The sequence below is a fragment of the Macaca nemestrina genome, chromosome 1 (assembly GCF_043159975.1).
Source record: "Macaca nemestrina isolate mMacNem1 chromosome 1, mMacNem.hap1, whole genome shotgun sequence".
NCBI lineage: Eukaryota > Metazoa > Chordata > Mammalia > Primates > Cercopithecidae > Macaca > Macaca nemestrina.
This window is the reverse complement of record NC_092125.1, coordinates 65,504,099-65,527,323: the sequence shown is the minus strand read 5'-3', so window position 1 is coordinate 65,527,323 and position 23,225 is coordinate 65,504,099. Positions and strand designations below refer to the sequence as shown.

Sequence of the window (23,225 nt, the reverse complement as noted above, 5' to 3'; positions counted from 1 at the left end):
ACCCTCAATTGAGGCATTCTTATTTCTCACTACTACATATTACCATTCTAGTTCACCCTAAATAGTACCCCAAGTCTAACAATGACACAACCCCATTAAGGCCTACAAAATATTGATCCTGTTACTCTTTGTTTCTTACCACCCATATGTCTTCACTTCCCTTCTCACACAGCTTAAATTCTATGGTCCATCATTTTAATCACTCCCTTGTGCACATGCTCAACTCACGTCATCAAATTCACCTGGGAACACCCAATCATGATTAAATCCAAGCAACTGGTTTTTTCTGAGACCGTCTCTAGAAAGCTCAATATGACTGCAGAAAAACTCAGAACGAAGCTTGATGATTGCTCTCTAAATTCATGAGCACTCACCTCAACTGGGTCTTTAGCATTGCCTGTTAATTGACTAAATGTCTCTAGTCCTTTCCTTCTCTGCCTGTCTTCAAACATAACACCTCCTCATGTGTCATCATCTTCATGATGACCTTGATGTATATGTTCCTGAGAAAACAGAAGAAATGTGAAATCAATTTCCAAAAGCTGCCACCATGGGCATCTCCAACCCACCTGCAAACAGTTCCTTCCCGGTATCTACAGAAGCCCTGCATGCTTCCACCGAAGGCAATCTCTCCACCTGTGCACCAAAAAGAGCTAAAACTTACTGAGCACTTCCTACATGACTGGCACCATTTCAAGCTCTATGTGTATTAACTTTATTCTCATTGCAAATCCTATGAGGCTGGTACTGATTTTAGGCCCACTTTACACATAGATAACTAAGGTACACTGACAAGGAACATCCCTTGAGTCCTGCAGCTGATAAACGCCAGGGCTCCGATTTGTCTCCAGAATCCATGGAAAACATTTGACATTTTAGTAAATCACCCTACAGAGTGAATGGACAGCTACTCTTTTTAAAGAGTTGTGTGTGGGAGTACAGATGGAAGACATGACAGTGAGGAACAAGGAAAACACCTCCACCACCTCTTAACAATGAGTCATATGCATGAAAATAAACCAGCCGCCACTGGAATAGGCTGCAAAGGAAGCAGTACCTTCAGGGCATGGGCTGTTTTTAGTTTCAGGAAGGAGGAAGAAAACACTCAGGACGGGTGGAGGAAAATGAGGCATTTGCACATTGGACATTAACCAAAGCAAACAGGGTTAGGGTGTGACAAGACAAAAACTATTCATGTTCAAGCGTTCCCAGAAAAGTGACAGTGATATTGGGCTAAATATTATAAAACTCAAATTTCTACGGTGAGCAGGTATAACTTGCTGTAACAAATACATCAGTCTCAAGAGGAAAAGCAATACAACCTTTGCAAAGTAAAATCTCATAGGAGACGTTATCCTGAGCAAAAATAAAACCGCTCAACCTCATAACTACAGGATACACAGTAAACAGAAATCCTACAAGAAAATAGCTTTACCCTTAGCCAGCCTATTGTTTATATTTTCTTCAAGGTAAATGACTGTTAAATAGCATTTCCGCTTTTACCCTTATCCAAAGATAGTAAGTTCTTGCTATTATAAACCTATTTTATGCTCATTTATTCTAATTTGATTGAGCAGAATAAAAAGTCTAGAGCTTATAATTTTCACGTCTACACAGAACACATGACATAGTCTAGCCCTTGCTCTAAGCCTTTCCTACTCCAACCATCCTGCCATTATAATCTCATCTATTACTGCTTTCTCAATCAGCTTCCTGCCTTGAATGTCTCCCTCCCTGCCACTCAGTTACTTAACAAACAGCTTAAGCACCCATCATATTTGGGGCTCTAACACTTATAACTTTATCTTCTTTCTCTCAATAAATATATATTTTGGTCTTCCTGTAGCAAACTATAAGCAACTTGAGGGCAGACACTTGTATTTATCTTGGTAAGCTCACATTTAGCATATGGCAACTTGCACATAGTAGGCACTCAGCTTTTTTTCTGAATAAAAAAAGCACTCAGCTTTTTTTCTGAGCCAGTGTTACTGCTATCCCTGGAAGCACTGGGTTATTACAGAATAGGCAGAGCAGGCCCTCATATTTAACAAATGAATGAATGGATAGGTGGATATGTGCCTACTCTTAGAACTTCTAGGAAAGTTCAAAGAATTTCCTAATATTAGAAACTATTAGGAAATTATTGATAGTACTGCTAGTTGTGATAACTGTGGTTAAGGAGGAAAAAAAAGTTTTATTTTGAGAAATACACATTAAAGTCTTCACAGTGAAATTCCATGAACGTAGGAAATTTAAAGTACTTCAACAACAAAACAGATGAAGCAAAATGACAAAATAAACATTGCCATAATAAATCTAGTTATATTCTATATAACTAGTACATCTTAGTCTAGTCTAATACCTATAATGTAATTGGCAAGATGACAAGAATATGGTAAAAACCTAGAAATTAATCAGATTGTCTTCAGGTAAATCAGGAACAAGTAATATAGGTACTCTAACAGGAAAGGATATGACATGCTTGAGAAAGTACAATATAATTTTAAAGTAACTGAAAATTATTCGCACTAGGACAACCAAGAGACAGCATTCTGAACTGCTTGTAGGAGGCAGGTAGGGAATTTCTTATTCAGAAATAAAGTAGTCATGTTTAAGAATAAATTTCAAATACTACATGAGACCAAAAAATGGGATCACTCATTTATTTCTATTTAGGGAAAATAAATTTTTCTTCACATATCTTCAGCTTTTCTTGTTTTACATGTAAAATCAGTATGTTCACTGTCATAAATAAATATAAATAAATATTACAAAAGAATAAGATTTACAAATTTGACTATGGACATCTCACTTCAGAAATAACATATAATCTTTTCTTATGTGAATACTGTAGTATCTCTGGATACTTTTAAAGACATTAAGTCAAAGAAGACATCTTTCACAGGCTTTTTCCAAACTGTATTTGTGCAACAAAGGAAGACTCAGTCTTTCATTCTATATTCCTCCCTTGTCACCATCAACACCCCTGGCTCACTAGCATGTTTTACCTTTAAAATATTTTGCCAACCTGAAGGAAAAATGAAAATGTCTTACAGTCAAACATTACTTTATAATGTGGTTCATCTCTCTTTAGCAATTTTGCTTAAAAGAGACTGTTGGGTTTTCATTTGCTTTTGATATCCAAATGTTTTTCATTTTTTATTTCCTTCATAAGTAGAAATAACATTACAGATCTTGTGGGGAAAAAATCACTTTTCCTCTCTTTTCCTCGTGTTCCCATTCTAAATATGAACAAATCTCTATGCTTTCTTACACTTTTAGGAAAGGAATCACTCTCAATTCTGCAAGTTGTTCTATTTTCAAGAGGTAGAGGTGTGCTGAGAATGTGATTCTGGGACTGCCTTTTTTCTCCTTTGTTGACATTCCTAACACACCCTAAAGACAATGAAAGCATCCTAAATGAAAAGCACAATTGCATTTATTGTATCCAATATGCAGATAAGTCTAAGAGACTAGAAACAGTCTGTATAGTTGTGTGTATTTTCTTCTTAACTCTTCTTTGGCTAAGTCAGCCAGCCCATGGTTACTAGCGTCCCAAGCAAACCTGTCAACGTGAAACACGTGTACCCTGAAAATTCAAAAAAAAAAAAAAAAAAGTTAAAATCAAAATGATTTTATTTACTAGTGATAAACATTAATTTTTGGTTACTATGTGATAAATCGCCAAAAAGAATCAGTTAATTTGGGGTGCAAAACAAAAAAAATAATGGTAATAGAATATGGACAAGATTCTACAGGTAGGGTTTATCAGCTACAGCAACAACTAAAATATGACATGGAGTTTTTAGTTCTCGAGATGAAGAGTGGCTAAGCTAGAATGAATTAGGGTACCCTCAGATTAAAAGTCAATGAATTCCTAAGTGTGGGAGATGTTAAAAAAAATAAAAAAAAATAAAAACCCCTGAATACTACTACATGTGGAAGAGAAGATTAAGAGATGAAGACACTCAGTTTTACAGACACATTTACACAAAGTTATTTTTGTGTGATAATTTTGTATAAAGATATGAGATGTCTTTTAAGATCTATAAACATGACCTATAAAAGGATATCTTAGCACATACTATAATTTTTCTTAAACATTGAAAACTCTAAAAGCCACCAAGCAAAAGGAGAAATACAAGGTAAGTCAACCATCTCATGATGCAAATTATCATAATGAAGGCATTCTCTTTAAGTCCTAATATATCATCCCTTTCCCCCCAAATATTTGTGGCATTATACATCTAATCATTACAATAAACTGACTTCAAAACATAGGATGAGATAATAAGCATACTGCTACCAAGTCCAGAACTGACAACGTGTCACAGTAATGATTCGATGCGCTAGTCATTCATTCAACAAAGGAAAAAACAACTCTAACGCCAGTATTGACTTAAGCCTCTATTATCCTTTAAAAGTCATGAGGAACCCCCTAGCCAAGGGTATTAATGGATATTTTACAAGATACAGAAATGTGATGTTATTAAACCATATATACCTTTTATAATTTACCAGAAAGTCTTATTTCTGAGGGACCATCAGTCACACTTAAATGGTCAAACACAACATTGAGTACTTTGTTGCTCTCATGTGCATTGTAAGAGCTGAATAGTAGAGAAGAAAAAAACTATTGAATTGAATTATATAACTGTCATTTCCATCAAAAAACAAAGTCAGGCATCTGCTTACACTTCCATCCCTAAACTAAAATTTATCATATAGACCTAACTCTTCTAAAAGAAATAAGTCAACCCTCTGATAGGCAAACATGAAGAATCATTAAATGAAACCACATTATCACTTGCACATTAACTATATCCTGTCTCGATTAAGATCAAATATTTAATTAAATCAGTATGAAATCAGGAGGCTAGCCAAACATATGTAAAGCTAACTCTTACCCTCAACAGCTTATGCTTCCAAAATAAGGCAAGTGGAATATTTTTTATGTGCACATAAAAAAGACAAATTTTTCTTAGGAGTTTGCAAGAGTTTCCCTCTAATTCAGAAAATAAGCAATTAAGTTCACTGCAAAACCCCAAAATACAATTCAAAACAAATACACTAGTCTCCTTATCTGTGGTTTCAGTTACCCACAGTCAACTGCAATCTGAAAATAGGTGAGTACAATACAATAAGATATTCTGAGAGAGACAGAGAGAGAGAGACCCCATTCACATAACTTTTGCTACAATAAGTTGTTCTAATTGATTATTAGTTAGTGTTAATCTCTTACTGTGCCTCATTTATAAATTAAACTTTATCTCACAGGTATGTACATATGGGAAAAAAACACAGCACATATAGAGTTAGGCACTATCTGTGGTTTCAGGCATTCACTGGGGGGTCTTGAAACACCCTGCCCCCAACCAAGGATAAGCAGAAGTTACTATATTCCTTCCTTCTAAGTTCCTTAATAGGACATACAAGTATCACAGCCAATCACCTTACCAAAGTATGTAAAGAAACTGATGAAAGCCAAGAGACAGCACCTGGTAAACCTACCACATCCTGCTGTCCTGCCCCACCCAGTCTCCACTCCCACCGATCCAGAGAGCCTCAAAGCAGTAGCTTTGGTAAACTGATAATACTCTATACATTGATACTTGATAACTTGATAAATTGATAACAGTATTTCAAAAGGAGAGTTGGAACAAATACAAGAAAGTACATAAGATTGGTGGTTTAATTTTTTTTCAGAGTAGCTTTGCTGATGCTTCCATACCAATTCACTTTAGATGACTTAGAACTGAGTTTTTGTTAGGTTCTAAATCACATTCCTAAAACATTTCTGATATATCTGGAGAAAAAGTTATGTCTTACTATATTTGCTATCATGACAGCTAGAATATTTTGTTGATATTAAACAAATGCCTGTAAAAATTATTAATCACTCCCCTGGACCTAATGGTCAAATATTTTTCCAAAAGACTGACTCATTTAGTGAGTCAAAGAATATTTACATACTTTAACTTATAATAGGCTTAAGTAATATTGTTAATTTAAGTAGAAAAATTGTAGAGGGTAAAAAGGAGATAGGTCACATCATCCAAAGAATTAAAACAGACAATTTAATAACAGCATTAAATTATAGTTTTCTTATTAATGCGAAAAATGGACAGGCATTAGGGCAGCTTAGAAATAACTCGTTTGTATAAATTCCACTAGTTTTCTGAACAGTTAAAACTACAAAACAGAAGAAGGTCAATTTAAATCATCCTTTGCTACAGGACACATCAGAGCCAATGGTGACATTTATACTTAACATTATGTATATTCAATGCAGATTAGATATTTTAAATAATACTGATGTGTGTGTGTGTGTTGTTGTTGTTTTAATATCTGAGTGCTTACTATGTGCCAAGCAATGTTCTAAGCACTTGACAGGTGGCAACTCATTTGATCCTTACTATAATCACATGAGGTAGGTACTATATTTCCCCCATTTTACAAATAAGTAAACTGAGGTATAGAGAGGTTAAATTGCTCACAGTCAAATAATTCCCAGATGGCAGATCCAGGATTCAAACTGAGCCGTCAGGCTCCAGAGTCTGCTCTCTTAACCACTGCGCTGTTTTGAGCTGGACTGGCATCTATTAATATAACTGAGAAAAAGCCCTAATCACAGGCAATTTCACAGTATGTTAGAGGTTGATTTTTCCTAGACTTCTTTGCTTCTGTGCAACACTTAGATATTACCATAAATTATACTGAGTGGAAAAAAAAAATCAGTGGATCGATAGATCACAAAATGAGACTTCAAGTCACTTTGCTTTGAAATGTGCCTTTGAATATATTGAGGAAAAACAGACATGAAGTCTGTTAATCCAGGATAGTAATTACAGACAAAAATGAATACGGAGACATGCCAAAATTTAAATAAAGCTAAGAGAGTCATCTACTGATACAGTACCAAATTTTACTGGAAATAAACTAGGAATAAATTTTAAAAAATCATCAGAATTTCTGCTCACCCTGATTTTCCATATTCCAATGACTAGAATTAGGGTACCAGTTAATATAGTACCAGCAAGAAATCCTTGAAGGGGAAAAGATATGGTAACACAGTTAATAGAAACATGAGCAAGTAAAATTACATTATAGTTTCACAATGACAAACATACTGGTTATGAAGTGAGTTAAAAAACAGGAGATATTAATTGCATTTTGTATATGACTTCCTTATGTCATAAGGTTTTGACAAATGCGTGTTTTATTTGTCCTGTTTTCTTTGAAAGAAAAAGGAAGAAATGTATTTAGAGTATCACAATGCTCAAATAAAATTTTTTGACAGGTTTGAGAGGCTTCTAAAGTGTTTCAACCCAATCATGCTCGATTTTAAATGTTTTGATCGTTGAGCATTCAAATATGGTGACAGAATTATGTTATTTTAGAGCTGGAAAGTATCTTAGAGCTCATTTTCATTTTTTAGACGAGTAAACTGAGTCTCAGAAAGAAGGAACATTAACATATGTGGTTAACGGGAAGGACATTTACCTAGTTTATAGTAGATATAACAGATATGTAGACATTTTTCCATCACAGGAAATATGCTTGTACTATTATCATCTGAGATTGGAGGGCAAACTATATTTAATTTGCCTACAGAATATGCTTTTTAGTGTTCAGCCTATTGTAGATTAAATTTCATTTCAAAAATTTATATTCACTTTTAAGATTCAAAGCACTATTTTGAGCTGAACAGCAGCAAATAATTGGTCAAATAAGTTGGTCAATATCAAATCATTTTCATAGCTTACACAATCTTTCTTCTCAAATGTACCCATTTGCCCTTTTCTCTCACCATCCTTGTTCTCCCTTTCCTCACCAACACCCCCCTACCCCCACCACCATCAACCCTGTCCAGTGTCCTTGGACTCAACTCTGTTGGTCTGTACTACAAAGGAAATGATAGATGACACTAGAATAGTAACTGAATCTAACGTGGCTAATGAGTGTGTTTGGCTCCAAATCAGCAAAATAGAGACACTGTACAATTGCACTGCCAGATGGAAATTGTGATTTAAAAAACAGCTATTTCTACCACAGGTAAGTTTTTACAGTATTTCACTTTATAAGTTTATTTAACTGACCCCCTAGGATTGTATCATTAACTTAGAAAGACTATCCATGAAATAAATCGCAGCTTCTAAAAAATTTTGGGTTTCCCCCTTCCTGTCACCAGTTCCCACTAATTCCATCATTTTCAATATCTTATTTTTTATTTGAATGCTAAATCAAGATAGAAGATTCAGAGTGATCTAGAACATCCAGATGACAGAAGGAAAAGGCTATTCCCAGAACAATGATCAACACATATACATAGTTCTAGAAGAAAGTATAGAAGCTGATAGTTTAACAGAAAACCAGGCCAAAACACAGAAGTATGAAAAACAAAATTCTACGTATCTTCTCAGTAAATTAATAAGAGCATATGATCTCCCAAATTAGAAACAAACTTTCAGGCTCAAAGGCAACTGTTTATGATCTCAAAATTCACTTGGTATCTACAGAAAACCAAAGGTGAATCAACATTAAGATTTATGCAACTTCGGATAAATGAAAGTATGAAATAATGAATGAAATAATAATTATGATTCCAATGTTCCTAAGATTAAACTGAAGAGCTCTTAGGTAGGAAAATAACATGATGTTAGAAAAAGGTTTTCTCCCCCACAAAAGGAGTATCTTAGTAAGGTTCTCCATCATGTAGAACTGTATCTCTGTAGTGTTGAAAACATTGCAAAGCAGTTTGCCACCTATTATCTCATTTGATCACCTCTCCTTATTAACACAGTGCATGGCAAACACTAGAACAGTAGAAAGTGTTTAACAAATATGTATTAAATTGCACTGAATATCTTGTTTCCAGATAAGAAAACAGGCCAAGAAAGAATAAATCAAACAGTTTATTGCCGGAGAAAAACTTACTTCTAGCCCCAGATTCAGGCCCTAATTTTAACTGTTTGAAACATTTTCCATAAAATACTTGATATTCATCAAACAAAATTTACATTAGACAGATACTACATTAATATATAGGGTATCATCTTCACTGCCAAAGAACTCAAGTTAGAATTCCACCTACCTACCTACAAGAACTGCAGTTACCTAGAGGATGCACATCATCTTTTTTGAAGAAATGTGGGACACTTCAAAAGGTCTAACTTGCAGAGCTAACAAAGTGGAAATGCAATCCATGTGCTATGAAAAAGCAAAGTTGTGGAAAGGTTTTGTTCTTGCTTATATCATATGTAACGTAACAGAATACAGGGTCTATGGACAAGTGAAGTCACCCTGGGAAGAGATTTTCGTAGATGATCTGAAAAACAGTATGCTTGAGTAACCCTTAAATTTTCCATTTTGTAAATGCAGTTTAAATTCTGCTTCCTCAGAGAGACATCCACAGGAACCTTTAAATGTTTTGCCATCATCGCTGGATTTTCTGTACCTCTGTATTTCTTCAATTTTTTTAATAAGGGAAATTCACATACTTCCTTTTCCAGGCTAAACATATCACAGAAAGATTATATGATTACATTATCTGACTTAAACCTGAATAACAGACAGATAACTGATGTTACTTTATAATGGGACTTGAGTTTGTCATGTATAGGGGCATGTAATAAGACATAAAGACCCCTGTAACCACATCTTATTCATTTCAAATACCTACTTAAGCGTCAAGACTCTTGAAAGTACATTTAGATTTGGGCTAGTCTGTAATACATGCCATATTCAAGTTTAAAGGATAAATAAGTACACAATTGTTAGGGGATACAGAAAAAATATTTTCTATATTTCATTGAGTATTTCCTGACTTCTTATTTATTATTTTTTAAATTGATCTGTTAGTCTCCATGAAGGACTTATGAATGTCTCAGTATAGGACTTTGGCAACAGAGGGGAGTAAAGCAATACTGTAGGGAATCAGGGCACCTTAACTGTCCAATTTGGGTTGTATAGTCTCTTGGTCTGTCACTAGGATGAGCATCTTTCCATCTTTTAAAGTACCTGGGAAGATCATCTGAGCCTAAGAAACAGAGGTTACAGTGAGCTGAGATTGCACCACTGCACGCCAGCCTGGGTGACAGAGTGAGACCCTGTCTCCCCTCAAAATAAACAAACAAACAAACAAACCTGGTAATAGAGAAACTAGTCATCTGCCTCTATTTACTGCCTACTAGCTCTGTGAAGGGCAAGTTACAAATCTTGCAAAACCACAGTTCTCTTAGCTGAAAATGGGGTATAAATGCTACACTACAAGATTGTTGTGAGAAGAATATGAAATAATTCATTTAAAAAATATCAGTACAGTACTTGCCACAGAGAAAACATGTACATATTACCTGAATAAAAGACTGTTTTACTCTTTGGTGTGGCCAGAGGGAGTGATAAAATTATCAGAAATCCAGCTTAGGAAAATAATAGTGATTGCATGCAGTGACTTCCTTAAGCTAGTATTTATTCAACTTTTAGGATTGTGCTTGGAGTTTTCATATCCACTAATCACATTAAGCTTCAAATACTTCACATAGGAATCACAATCTCTCTCTCTTAAATGAGAAAATTGAGCCTCAGAGAGATTAAGTTAATCACTTGGGTTGAATAATTACTAAGTGAAAAAAATAGGATTCAAGCCAACATCCAACTGGTTTGACTCCAGAGGTTATTTCTTCTATATGATTTTGTCTTTTAAAAAAATAAAAACAAAACCAACAGAAAACAAGCATTCTCAATGGGGGTGATACCTGACGAAAGTAAAAAAAAAATTCCTTTTTTAAGTATAGAGTGCAGATATAAATGTGATACATAAACTGATTTACAGTATATGTGAGTGGACGATGATCAAGAAAAAAATGTCTAAAAAGGTCTTTGGTGAGAAGAGAGCAAGAATTAATGCCCCTCCAACACACTAAAAAATTGGGAAACACTTATACAGAGCCAATGGAAGAATAGATTTAAAATTCACAACACACGCTTCATTTACAAGGCAAATTGGAAAGTTCTGTAACATTAGTCAGTCTTTCTTCCTTAGCAGAACAGGAAAAAAAAATCAAATACTTCAAAATTCAAAGATCATCTGTATCATTTTACTTACACTGCAGTGTAATCGATGAAACAATTTTCTTGCAGTAGAGTTAATTTATCTTTAAAGAAGAGTAACCTCATTCACGGAATACATTTAATGAATATAATTTTCAGGTTTATGTCCTACAAATATGAAATCACACACACACAAATGTTGCCATATGTCCAATTTAAGAAGGAAGGACTTCCTCTTTATTTTTTAACAGAAGCTGGAATTCCAACTAACACTAAGGAAAGTTTTCTAGAAAATCAAAGGGTATAATACTTAAAGAATTTCAAGAAAAAAAAAAAGGATTTCAAACCTTCATCGAGTGCCATTAAGCAGGTGAGAAAAACTCATGTGTTAAACTCATCACTTCTGGGATCATTAAATCATCAGACTTTCATTTGAAACACTTTTATTTCTATTTAAAACAAAGTGAATTCCAACAGTTGGACTCTTTCAAGATAAATCTTTTAGCTTAGAAGTTCATTCAAAATATAAAATAACCACAATAAATAATAATGGTAGTAATGACAATGTTTTTATTACTCTTTTCAGATCCAACACTGGATCATCCAGATTCATAAATAAGTTCTTAAAGACCGATAAAGAGATGGAAATAACCACACAATATAGTGGGAGACTTCAACACCCCGCTGACAATGTTAGACAGATAATCAAGGCAAAAAACTAACAAAGATATTCATGACCTAAACTTGACATTTGACCCAATGGACTTAACAGACATCTACAAAACATTGCACTCAACAACAACAGGATATACATTCTTCTCATCTGCATATAGCACATACTCTAAGATTGACCACATGCTCAGCCATAAAGCAATTTTAAACAAATTAAAAAAACCAAAATCATACTAACCATACTCTTAGGCCACAGCATGATAAAACTATAAATCAATACCAAGAAGATCTCTTAAAACTATACAATTACATGGAAATTAAACAACCTACTCCTGAATGACTTTTGGTATTCTGAAAATTAAGGCAGAAATCAAGAAATTCTTTGAAACTATTGAAAACAAAGATACAACATCCCAGAGTCTCTGGGACACAGCCAGAACAATGTTAAGAGGAAAGTTTGTAGCGTTAAACACCTACATCAAAATGTTAGAAAAATCTCAAATTAACAAAGTAACATCACCTCTAGAGGATCTAGAAACAACAAGAGGAAACCAACCCAAAAGCTAGCAGAAGAAAAAAAAATAACCAAAATCAGAGCTGAACTGAATAAAACTGAGATGCAAAAATGAATACAAGAGATCAACAAAACCAAAAGCTGGTTTTCTGAAAGAATAAATAAGATTGATAGACAACTAGCTAGACTAATAAAGAGAGAGACAATCCAAATAAACACAATCTCAAATGACAAAGGGGATATTACCGCCAATCCTACAGAAATACAAAACACCCTCAGAGACTATTTTGAACACCTCTATGCACACAAACTAGAAAATGTAAAAGAAATCATAAATTCTTGGAAAAATACAACCTCTTAAGATTGAACCAGGAAGAAATTAAATACCTGAACAGACCAATAACAAGTTCTTAAATTGAATCAGTAATTTAAAAAACCTACCAACCAGAAAGACTCCTGTACCAGATGGATTCACAGCCAAATTCCACCAGACATCAAACAAGAGCCAGTACCAATCATACTGAAACTATGCCAAAAATCAAGGAAGAGGGACTCCTCATTTTATAAGGCCAGCATCACTCTGATACTAAAATCTGGCAAAGAGACATGACAAAAAGAGAAAACTTCAGGCCAACATCCCTGATGAAAGTAAATACAAAAATTCTCAACAAAATACTAGGAAAAAGAATCCAGCAGCACATCAAATACCTAACGTACCACAATCAAGTAGGCTTTATTCCTGGGATGCAAGGTTGGCTCAACACATGCAAATCAATAAATGTGATTCATCACATAAACAGAACTACAAACAAAAAAACCACGTGATCATCTCAACTGTTGCCAAAAACGCTTTTGACAAAATTCAACATCCCTTCATGTTAAAAGTCATCAACAAACTAGGCATCAAAGGAACATACCACAAAATAATAAGAGCCATCTATGAAAAACCCACAGCCAACATCATACTGAATGAGCAAAAGCTGGAAGCATTCACCTTGAAAAGCAGAACAAGACAAGGATGTCCATTATTATCATTCCTATTCAACATGGTACTGGAAATCCTAGCCATAGCAATCAGGCAAGGGAAAGAAAAGGCATCCATATAGGAAGATAGGAAGTAAACTATCTCTCTTCACAGATGATATGATTCTAAACCTAGAATACCCCAGAGTTTCTACCCAAAAGCTTTTAGAACTGTTAAACAACATCAGTAAAGCTTCGGGGTACAAAAATCAGAAGCATTTCTATACACCAATAATGTCAAGCTGACAGCCAATCAAGAATGCAATCCTATTCACAACAACCACAAAAGGATAAAATACCTATGAATACAGCTAACCAGGGAGGTGAACGATCTCTATAAGAAATAGAAAACAAAGAAGACAGAGACAATAAAAACAAATGGAAAAATACTCCATGCTCATGCATAGGAAGAAACAATATTTTTAAAAGGGCCATACTGCTGGGCAGGGCGGTTCATGCCCGTAATCCCAGCACTTTGCAAGGCTGAGGCAAGTGGATCACTTGAGGTCAGGAGTTTGAGATCAGCTTGGCCAACATGGTGAAACCTCATTTCTACTAAAAATACAAAAATTAGCTGGGTGTGGTGGTGTGCACCTGTAATCGTAGCTACTTGGGAGGCTGACACAAGAGAATCACTTGAACCCAGGAGACGGAGGTTGCAGTGAGCCAAGATCACGCCACTGCACTCCAGCCTGAGTGACAGAATGAGACTCTGTCTCAAAAAAATAATAATAAATAATAAAAAATTTTTAAAAAGGGCCATACTGCCCAAAGCAATTTATAGATCCAATGCTATTCCTGTCAAACTACCAATGATATCTTTCAGAGAATTAAAAAATATATATTTTAAAATTCATATGGAATCAAAAAAGAACCCAAATAGCCAAAGCAATCCTAAGTAAACAGAACAAAGCTGGAAGCATCACACTACCTGATTTCAAACTATATTATAAGGCTACAGTAACCAAAAGAGCATGGTACTGGTATAAAAATAGACACATAGACCAAAGGAAGAGGTTAGAAAACCCAGATATAAAGCCACACCCCTACAACCATCTGATCTTTGACAAAGTTGACAATAACAAGCAATGGGGAATGGATTCCCTATTCAATAAATGCTATAACTGGCTGGCCACGTGCAGAAGATTGAAAATGGACCCCTACCTTTCACCATATACAAAAATCAACTCAATATGGATTAAAGACTTAAACCTAAAATGTAAAAGCATAAAAACTCTAGGAGAAAACCTAGGAAATACTATTCTGATATAGGTGTTAGTAAATATTTCATGATGAGGTCTCCAAAAGTAATTGCAACAAAAACAAAAATTGACAAGTGGGACATAATTAAACTAAAGTGCTTCTGCATGGCAAAAAAAAAAAAAAAAATACATCAACAGAGAAAACAGAAAACCTACAGAAAAGGAGAAAATATTTGCAAACTATGCATCTAACAAAGTTCTAATATTCAAAATCTCTAAGGAACTTAAACAAATAAACAAAAATCAAACCAACCCATTAAAAAATGGGCAAAGGACATAAACAGATACTTCTCAAAAGAAGACATATGTAAGGCCAACAAGCAAATGAAAAAAATGCTCAACATCACTAATCATTAGAGAAATGCAATCAAAACCACAATGAGATACCATCTCATAGCAGACAGAATGCCTATTATTAAAAACTGAAAAAATAACAAATGTTGGTAAGGTTGTGGAAAAAAGAGAACACTTATATATTGCTGGTGGGAATGTAAATTAGTTTCAGCCTCTGTGGAAAGCAGTTTGGAGATTTCTCAAAGAACTCAGAATTACCATGTGACCTAGCAATCTCATTATTGGATATATACCCAAATCAACATAAATCATTCTACCATAAAGACACATTCATGCGGTACGTTCATCAGCACTTTTCACAATAACATAGAATCAACCTAGATGCAAATCAGTGGTGGACTGGATAAAGAAAATGTGGTATATATACACCATGGAATATTACACAACCACAGAAAAGAATGAAATCATATCCTTTGCAGTAATATGGATGCAGCTAGAAACCATTATCCTAAGAGAATTAATGCAGGAACAGAAAACCAAATACTGCATCTTCTCACCTATAAGTGGGAACTAAACATTGAGTACACATGGATGCAAAGAAGGGAACAACGGCCACCGGGGCTTATTTGAGAATGGAAGGTGGGAGGAGGGTGAGAATCACCAAACTACCTGTTGGGCACTAAGCTCACTACCTGGGTGATGAAATTATATGTACACTCAACCCCAATGACACGCAATTTACCCATGTAACAAACCTTCACCTGTACCTTCCAAACCTAAAATAAAAGGTGGAAGAAAAAAAATGTGTTTACCCATTTTCCCTTTGGTATCCATGAACACTACATGTTGATTGTTTTCCTAAGACAATATCATGGGGAGTGGCTTCAAGATGTCTGACTAGATGCCTCTGGTCCTCCCCTCTTCCATGGAGAGAAACCTAAGTAGTGATTACATAATCACATTTTGAAGAGATCATCAAAGACAGAACACTAGAATTTAACAAACATGTGACAGGATGCACCAAAGCAAGGAAGGAGACAGAAGCAAGGCAGCCTGTTTGGCTGAGATTGCCTGGGAGCCTGGAGAGACTCCCTAATGCAGGAAAAGAGTAAGTGAGAGAACCCCAGCAGTCCACATTCCCTCTAAGACTCTCACAATGGGTAAAATGGGTAAAATGGGACTCCCTACAGGAGTCCCTTGATTCTCATAGACCCTAGATATAACATAGGAAGCTGCCTGGAGACAGTGTGATGGCATTACTCCAGAGAGTAAGTTCACACTGAGTACTACAAATCCCTGAGTCCTAAGCAGCCACAGCACAACACTATTTTGAGAGTCCAGTCCCTCCCAGATTGCATCTTGCTTTGGGGCCACTGTTGCCTGAGCCAAAGCAGAAGCCACTGGCAGCAACCTGGCACCCCCAATAGAGGAGCAGCCAGGCATTTTTTGGTTCCTTGAGGACAAATTCTAATGCATGAAGCTATGGCTGCTGCTGGCTGCTTTGGGCTGAGGCATGAGCAAACTGCATGTGCCCCAGCCACCTCTCTGTGGCTGCTCCCAACTGAAAACAATTCTGCTCTCCCAAGTAGCTGGTCCACAGCACAGCCACACTGTCCTCACCTAGGCATTCCACCAGTGGCCGAGGAATACTCTACCCCGTCCTACCACAGCCAGCACTCACAGGCACCACAGGGAGGCCTGAGGACAAGTCCCCCTGGCCCAGTCTCACCCTCTCAGTACCCAAGCCTGCCATCTAGGTGCCTGGATGCTCAGCCAGTACACCACCATTGGCAGCTGAGCACTCATCCTGGGGTCTGAAGTCAGGCCCACTCAACCTGCCACTAACATCACAGCTGGCAAGCCACCTGCAGACCTGGAAACTGACCCGCCCAATCACCGCAGCCACAGCCAACACCGGCACAGACTGCTTGTGTCCCACAGGGTTGTCCCACCACTACTACTGCCATCACCCATGCCCCCACTTGCTGCCAAGTAGCCTGAGAACCAGGTCACCTATCATTTCTGGCACCCAAGCGAGCCACCTGGAAACCCACCTGGAGACCCACCAATAACTGGCCTGATTGGGCTTGCTAACACTGGTGCCAGCAATATCATCCTGGGCCCAAGGACAGGCAAACTCAGCCCACCACTGCCAACACTTGGGTCTGAAGACTGGCCCACATGGCATCCTATTCCCTAGCAAATCTCCACTAGTAACTGCATCCTAAGGCACTGAGGAAATGACAGATACCACTGATACTATTTACAGCTGAAGGTCATACAGAAACTACACTACTGCATGCACCCAGAATCAAAGCCAAAGTGCCCCACCTAACTGACACCATAAATAGATCTTCAGGAAAAGTCCTCCCCTACAAAAGCAAATTCAAAAACTTAGAAACCACATATATCACATCAGATACACATATATCAACTTCAGGAGGCAGGAAACATGAAAAACCAAGAAAATACGATACCACCAAAGGAACACAATAATTCTCCAGCAACAGATCCCAATCAAAAGTAAATTTACAAAATTCTGGGAAAAGAATTCAAAGTTGTGATATTAAAAAAGCTCAGGGAGGTGAGATACAAATTTTAAAATTTGTTTTAAAAAAAATACAAAGAAATCAGAAAAACAATTCAGGATATTAATGAGACGTTTACCAAAAAATATACATATAAAAGAACCAAACAACTTCCGGAAATAAAGAACTGACTGATGAAATACATAATATACTTGATGAAATATTAAATACATAATATACTTGAAAGCATCAATAATAGGCTAGATCAAGCAGAAGAAAGAATCTCAGAACTTGAAGACAGGTCTTTTGAAATAACACAGTCAGATAAGAATAAGGAAAAAATACTTTAAAAATGTGCAAAGTTTACATGACATATGGGATACCCTAAAGTGCCCAACTATTCAAATTTTAGGAGTCTCAAAGGGGAAGAGAAAATGAAAGGATTAGAAAATCTATCACTAAAACGACAGAGGAAAATTTCTCAAGCCTAACAAGAAATTTAGACATCCTGACACAGGAGGCTCAGAGATCACCAAGTAGATACAATTTAAAAAGGTCTTCTCTGGCCCAGCACGGTGGCTCATGCCTGTAATCCCAGCACTTTGGAGGCTGAGGCAGGCGGATCACCTGAGGTCAGGATTCGAGACCAGACTGGCTAACACGGTGAAACCCTGTTTCTATTAAAAATACAAAAATTAGCCAGGCATGGTAACACACACCTCTAATCCCAGCTACTACTCGGGAGGCTGAGGTGGGAGAATCGCTTGAACTTGGGAGGCAGAGGTTGCAGTGAGCTGAGATTGTGCCACTGTACTCCAGGCTGAGTGACAGAATGAGACTCTGTCTCAAAAGAAAAAAAAAAAGAAAAAAAAAAAGGTTTTCTCCATGGCAAATTATAGTCAAACTGTCAAAAGTCAAAGACAAAGAGTTCTAAAAACAGCAAGGGAAAAGCATCTAGTCACCTATAAAGGAACCCCATCAGACTAACAATGGATTTCTCAGCAGAAACCTTACAGGCCAGGAGAGAACGGGATGATATACTCAAAGAGCTGAAAGAAAAAGACTACCAGCCAAGGATTAGGAAAGTTATCCTTCATAAATAAAGGAGCAACAATGTCTTTCCCAGACAAAAGAAAGCTGATGGAATCCATCACCATGAGATGGCTTAAAAGAAACGCTTAAGGGAGTGATATACCCAGAAGAGAAAGAATGATATCTACAATCATGAAAACACACAGAAATTTTAAAAATCACTGACAGAGCAAAAACACAAAGAAAAGACTAAAATGTTATGAAAGAAAAACTCTATATCTCAATAATAAGAGAGAACAAAAGGAACAAAACAACCACAAATCAATTAATAAGATGATGGGAATAATCCCTCACATATCAATAACCCTGAATGTAAACAGATTAAATTTTCCTCTTAAAAGATGTATACTGGTTGAATGGATGCAAAACACAACCCGACTACATGTTTCTTTCAAGAAATTCATCTCATCTGTGAAAACACATTGTGACTGAAAGTAAAGAGATGGAAAAAGATACTCCATGCTAACACAAACCAAAAACAAACAGGAGTAGTTGTACTTGTATCAGATAAAACAGACTTTAGGAAAAAAAACCAGTAAAAACAGACAAAGAAGGTCATTACATAATTGACAAAGAGATCAATTCAACAAGAGGATATAACAGTTCTAAACATGTATGCACCCAATCCTGGAGCACCCAAACATATAAAGCAAATATCGAACGATCTAAAGGGATAGACTCCAATAAAATAATTGTGAAGAACTTCAACATCCCACTGTCGGCATTAGCTTATCTGTACAAATAATTAACAAAGAAACATTGGATTTAAATTGCACATTAGACCAAATGGACCTAACAGACACTAACAGAAGAGTTCACCCAATAGCCACAGAATTTTCTCAATGGCACATGAAACAATCTCCAGAATAGAACATATGTTAGGATACCAAACAAGTCTCAATAAATTTGAAAAAGTCAAAATCGTATCAAGTATCTTCTCAAATCATAATGGAATTAAACTAGAAAATGACAACAGGAACTTTGGAAACCGTACAAATAAACGGAAATTAAACAACAGGCTTCTGAATGACCATTAGGTCAAGGGAGAAAGTAAGGATGAAATTAAAAAAAATTTCTTGAAAAAATAGTAATGGAAACAGTGTAGCAAAACCTATCAGACACAGCAAAAGCAGTGCTAACAGGGAAGTTTACAGCAACAAATGATTACATCAAAAAAGTAGAAAGATTTCAAATAAACAATCTAACAATGCATCTTAAGGAACTAGAGAAGGAAGAACAAACCAACCTCAAAATTAGCAGAAGGAAAGAAATAAGAAAAATCAGACCAGAGCTAAACAAAATAGAGACTAAAAAACAATACAGTGAAAACCTGTTTTTTTGAGGAGATAAACAACACTGATAAACTACTTGCTGAACTAACCAAGAAAAAAAAGAGAGAAGCCCCAAATAAAATCAGAAATGAAAAAAGAGACATTACAACTGATACCACAGAAATACAAAATATCAGAGACTATTATAAACAAGTATACATTGACAAACTGGAAAACCTAGAGGAAATGTTAAAATGACTATACCACCCAAAGCAATCTAAAGATTTAATACAACCCTATCAAGATACCAATGCCATTTTTCACAGAAATAGAAAAAAAAAAAAAGTCCTAAAATGATTGTGGAACCAAAAAAGAGTCCAAAGAGCTAACAAAACCCAAGCAAAAACAAAGCTGGCAGCTGACTTCAAAATATAAGGTTATAGTAACAAAAACAGCATGGTATTGGTATAAAAACAGGCACACAGAATAATGGAACAGAACAGAGAGCCCAGAAATAAATCCACATATTTATAGCTAACTGATTTTTTACAAAGGTGCCAAGAACATACGTTGGGAAAAGGATACCTTCTTCAATAAATAGTGCTGGGAAAATTGGATATCCAAATGCAGAAGAATGAAACTGGACCTCTGCTCTTTACCATGTTCAAAAATCAAATCAAAATGTATTAAAAACTTAAACATAAGATCCACAACTATAAAATTACTAGAAAAAAACATCAGGAAGACTCTAAAGGACATTAGGCAAAGGTTTAATGGCTAAGACCTCAAAAGCATAGACAATAAAAACAAAAATAGATAAATACGACTATATTAAACTAAAAAGCTTGTGTACAGCAAAGGAAACAATCAACAGAGTGAAGAGACAACTTGTTGAATGGAAGAAAATATCTATAAACTATTCATCTGTAAAGGTACTAATATCCAGAATATACAAGGAACTCAACTTACTAGCAAAAAACAAATAATCACACTAAAAAGTAGGCAAAAGACATGAACAGACATTTCTCAAAAGACAACATACAAATGGCCAGCAGGTATATGAAAAACTGCTCATCACTAATCATCATGGAAATGCAAATCAAGACCACAATGAGATGTCAGTTCTTACCCTCAGTTAGAATGACCATTTTTAGACAAAAAATAACAGATGCTGGTGAGGATGTGAAGAAAAGGAAATCTTATATACTGTTGGTGAGAATGTAAATTTGTACAGCCACTGTGGAATACAATATGGAGGTTCCTGAAAACACAAAAAATAGAACTATCTTATGATCTAGCAATTATACTACTGGGTATTTATCCAAAGAAAAATAAACCAACATCAAAAAGATATGTGCATTCACATATTTATTGAAGCACTATTCACAATAGTAAAGATATGGAATCATCTTAAGTGTCCATCAATGTACAAATGGATAAAGAAAACGTGGGGCCAGGTGCAGTGGCTCACACTTATAATCGCAATGTTTTGGGAGGCCGGAAGAATCGCTTACGGCCAGGAGTTCGAAACCAGCCTGGGCAACATAGGGAAATCCTGTCTCTACAAAAAATAAATTTAAAAAACTTAGCCAGGTGTCGTGGCACACACCTGTAGTACCAGCTACTTGGGAGGCTGAAGTGGAAGGATCGCTTGAGCCCAGGAGTTCGAGACTGCAGTGAGCTATGAATACACCACCGCATACCAGCCTGGGTGACAGGATGAGACCCTGTCTCAAAATAAATAAATAAATAAATAAAAACAAATCTAGCATATATAGAATGAAATACATTCAGCCATAAAAAGAATAAAATCATGTCATTTGCAGCAACATGAATGGAACTAGAGGCCATTATATTAAATGAAATGAGCCAAGCAAAAAAGACAAATATCACATGCTCTTACTCACATGTGAGACCTAAAAAAGTTCTCATGGAGGCAGAGAATAGAATGTTAGATACCAGAGGCTGGGAAAAGTGTGTGAGTAGGAGGGAGGATGAAGAGACTTTGGCCAATGGGTATAAACATACAATTAGATAGAAGGTTTATGTTCTAATATTCAATAGCAGAGTAGGGTAAGCATAGTTAGCAATAATGTGTGATATATTTTTAATAGTCACTAGAAGAAAGGACTTAAAATGTTTCCAACACACAAAAATAATACTCAAAGTGATGAATACCCCAAATACCAAATTGAGGATCACACAGTCCATGCATGTAACAAAATATCACATTTACCTCAAAAATATATAAAACACTATGTTTCAATTAAAAAATTGTAAGATAATCAGGGAAATTTGGATACTGACTAAATATTTGCTGATATTAAGGAATTACTGGATTTTTTAGTATGCTATGTGGTTATGTTTTTATAAAGGTTACTTAGTGAAATGTTTATGAAGGAAATGATATGATGTCTGGTATTATTTTCCAAATAATCTAGGGGTTGTGGGGAATGTGGGTATCCATGAGTGGAAAATTGCTGAATCCAAGAGAGTATATGAGGATTCACTGTACTATTTTCCCTATTTGAGTGATGTTTAAAGTTTTCCATACTAAAAAGTTTTAAAATAAATTGTAGGATAATTTTTTTAAAAAACAAGAAGACAATATTATCTCCCAGGAATATGGATTGTATATCCCACAGTGAAAACAATTTCTTTTAACTGCCTGAGAGCCAAACTTACCAGATAGAAGATGGGTAGCACCTACAGACGAAGGGAAAAAAAAGGATTAAAAACAAAAATTTGTTAAAGTCATTGATTTGCTAGCAATTTCATATACTATCAATAAACTACACCACAAAACTCAAAAGCAACTCAAATTTCCATAATTAAAAATTTATAAAAACAATTACACATTATTAACTTAATCAAGTAGAATGTAAACATTACTGTTTATATCTGTTCAACAGAATCAACACTATAAATACAAATTATGATAAAGAATTATTGACCACCAAAACAAACGCCATTTAAATTGGATTATAAGACTTGAGGGCTAGAAACATGTTTGAAAACGTAAACAGCAAATAATTGCTGATCCAATCATACTATCAAGAAACTATAAGAAGACTAAGTCCCTTTCAACAGACTATATCAAAACTCAAAACTACCACATCACCTTATTGTTTATATTTTTCAATGATTATGGATGAGACATTGCAAAAATAAATTTACTTTCAGATAAGCAAAAATAAAACAATAAATAAGCTGCTCTCCTAAGTGAGGTGAACACATTGACTCAGAGTGTCATTTAGAACAAGCAATATTACTCAGCAGAAAAAGTGCAGGATTCAACTGTGCACTGTATATGAACTGTATAAATTAATCTCTAAGCCTCTAATTCCTCATCGATAAAATCAATCTAAAGATACTTTGCAAGGTTGTGGTACAGACGAGTGGCATCAAATAGAAGGTGAATGGAACATATCCCTACAGTATATACTCAGTAAGTGGTGGCTACAATTTTTTTTTTCAATTAAAAAGAGTTAAATATGGCATTTTATATTGCGTCCTG

The 23,225-nt window shown here is 35.6% G+C and overlaps 1 protein-coding gene across 12 annotated transcripts in view; it reads right to left on the bottom strand.

The window, feature by feature from the left end:
- Window positions 1–3,421: 3,421 nt before the first annotated feature.
- LOC105484871 (CD55 molecule (Cromer blood group)) overlaps window positions 3,422–23,225 on the bottom strand; it is a 145,809-nt gene continuing 126,005 nt past the window's right edge. For 3 of the 12 annotated variants that reach the window (XM_011746950.3, XM_011746949.2, XM_071079594.1), the window contains 2 exons: window positions 22,394–22,414; window positions 21,064–21,435 (listed from right to left, as the gene is read on the bottom strand). In XM_011746950.3, coding sequence (XP_011745252.2) covers window positions 21,182–21,435; window positions 22,394–22,414 — 275 coding nt within the window. In that variant the 3' untranslated portion in view covers window positions 21,064–21,181. Of the gene's footprint in view, window positions 3,590–6,980; window positions 7,046–20,837; window positions 20,970–21,063; window positions 21,440–22,393; window positions 22,415–23,225 lie in introns of those variants that run through there. The other 9 variants (XR_011613486.1, XR_011613487.1, XM_071079597.1 and 6 more) reach the window with 6 other exon arrangements.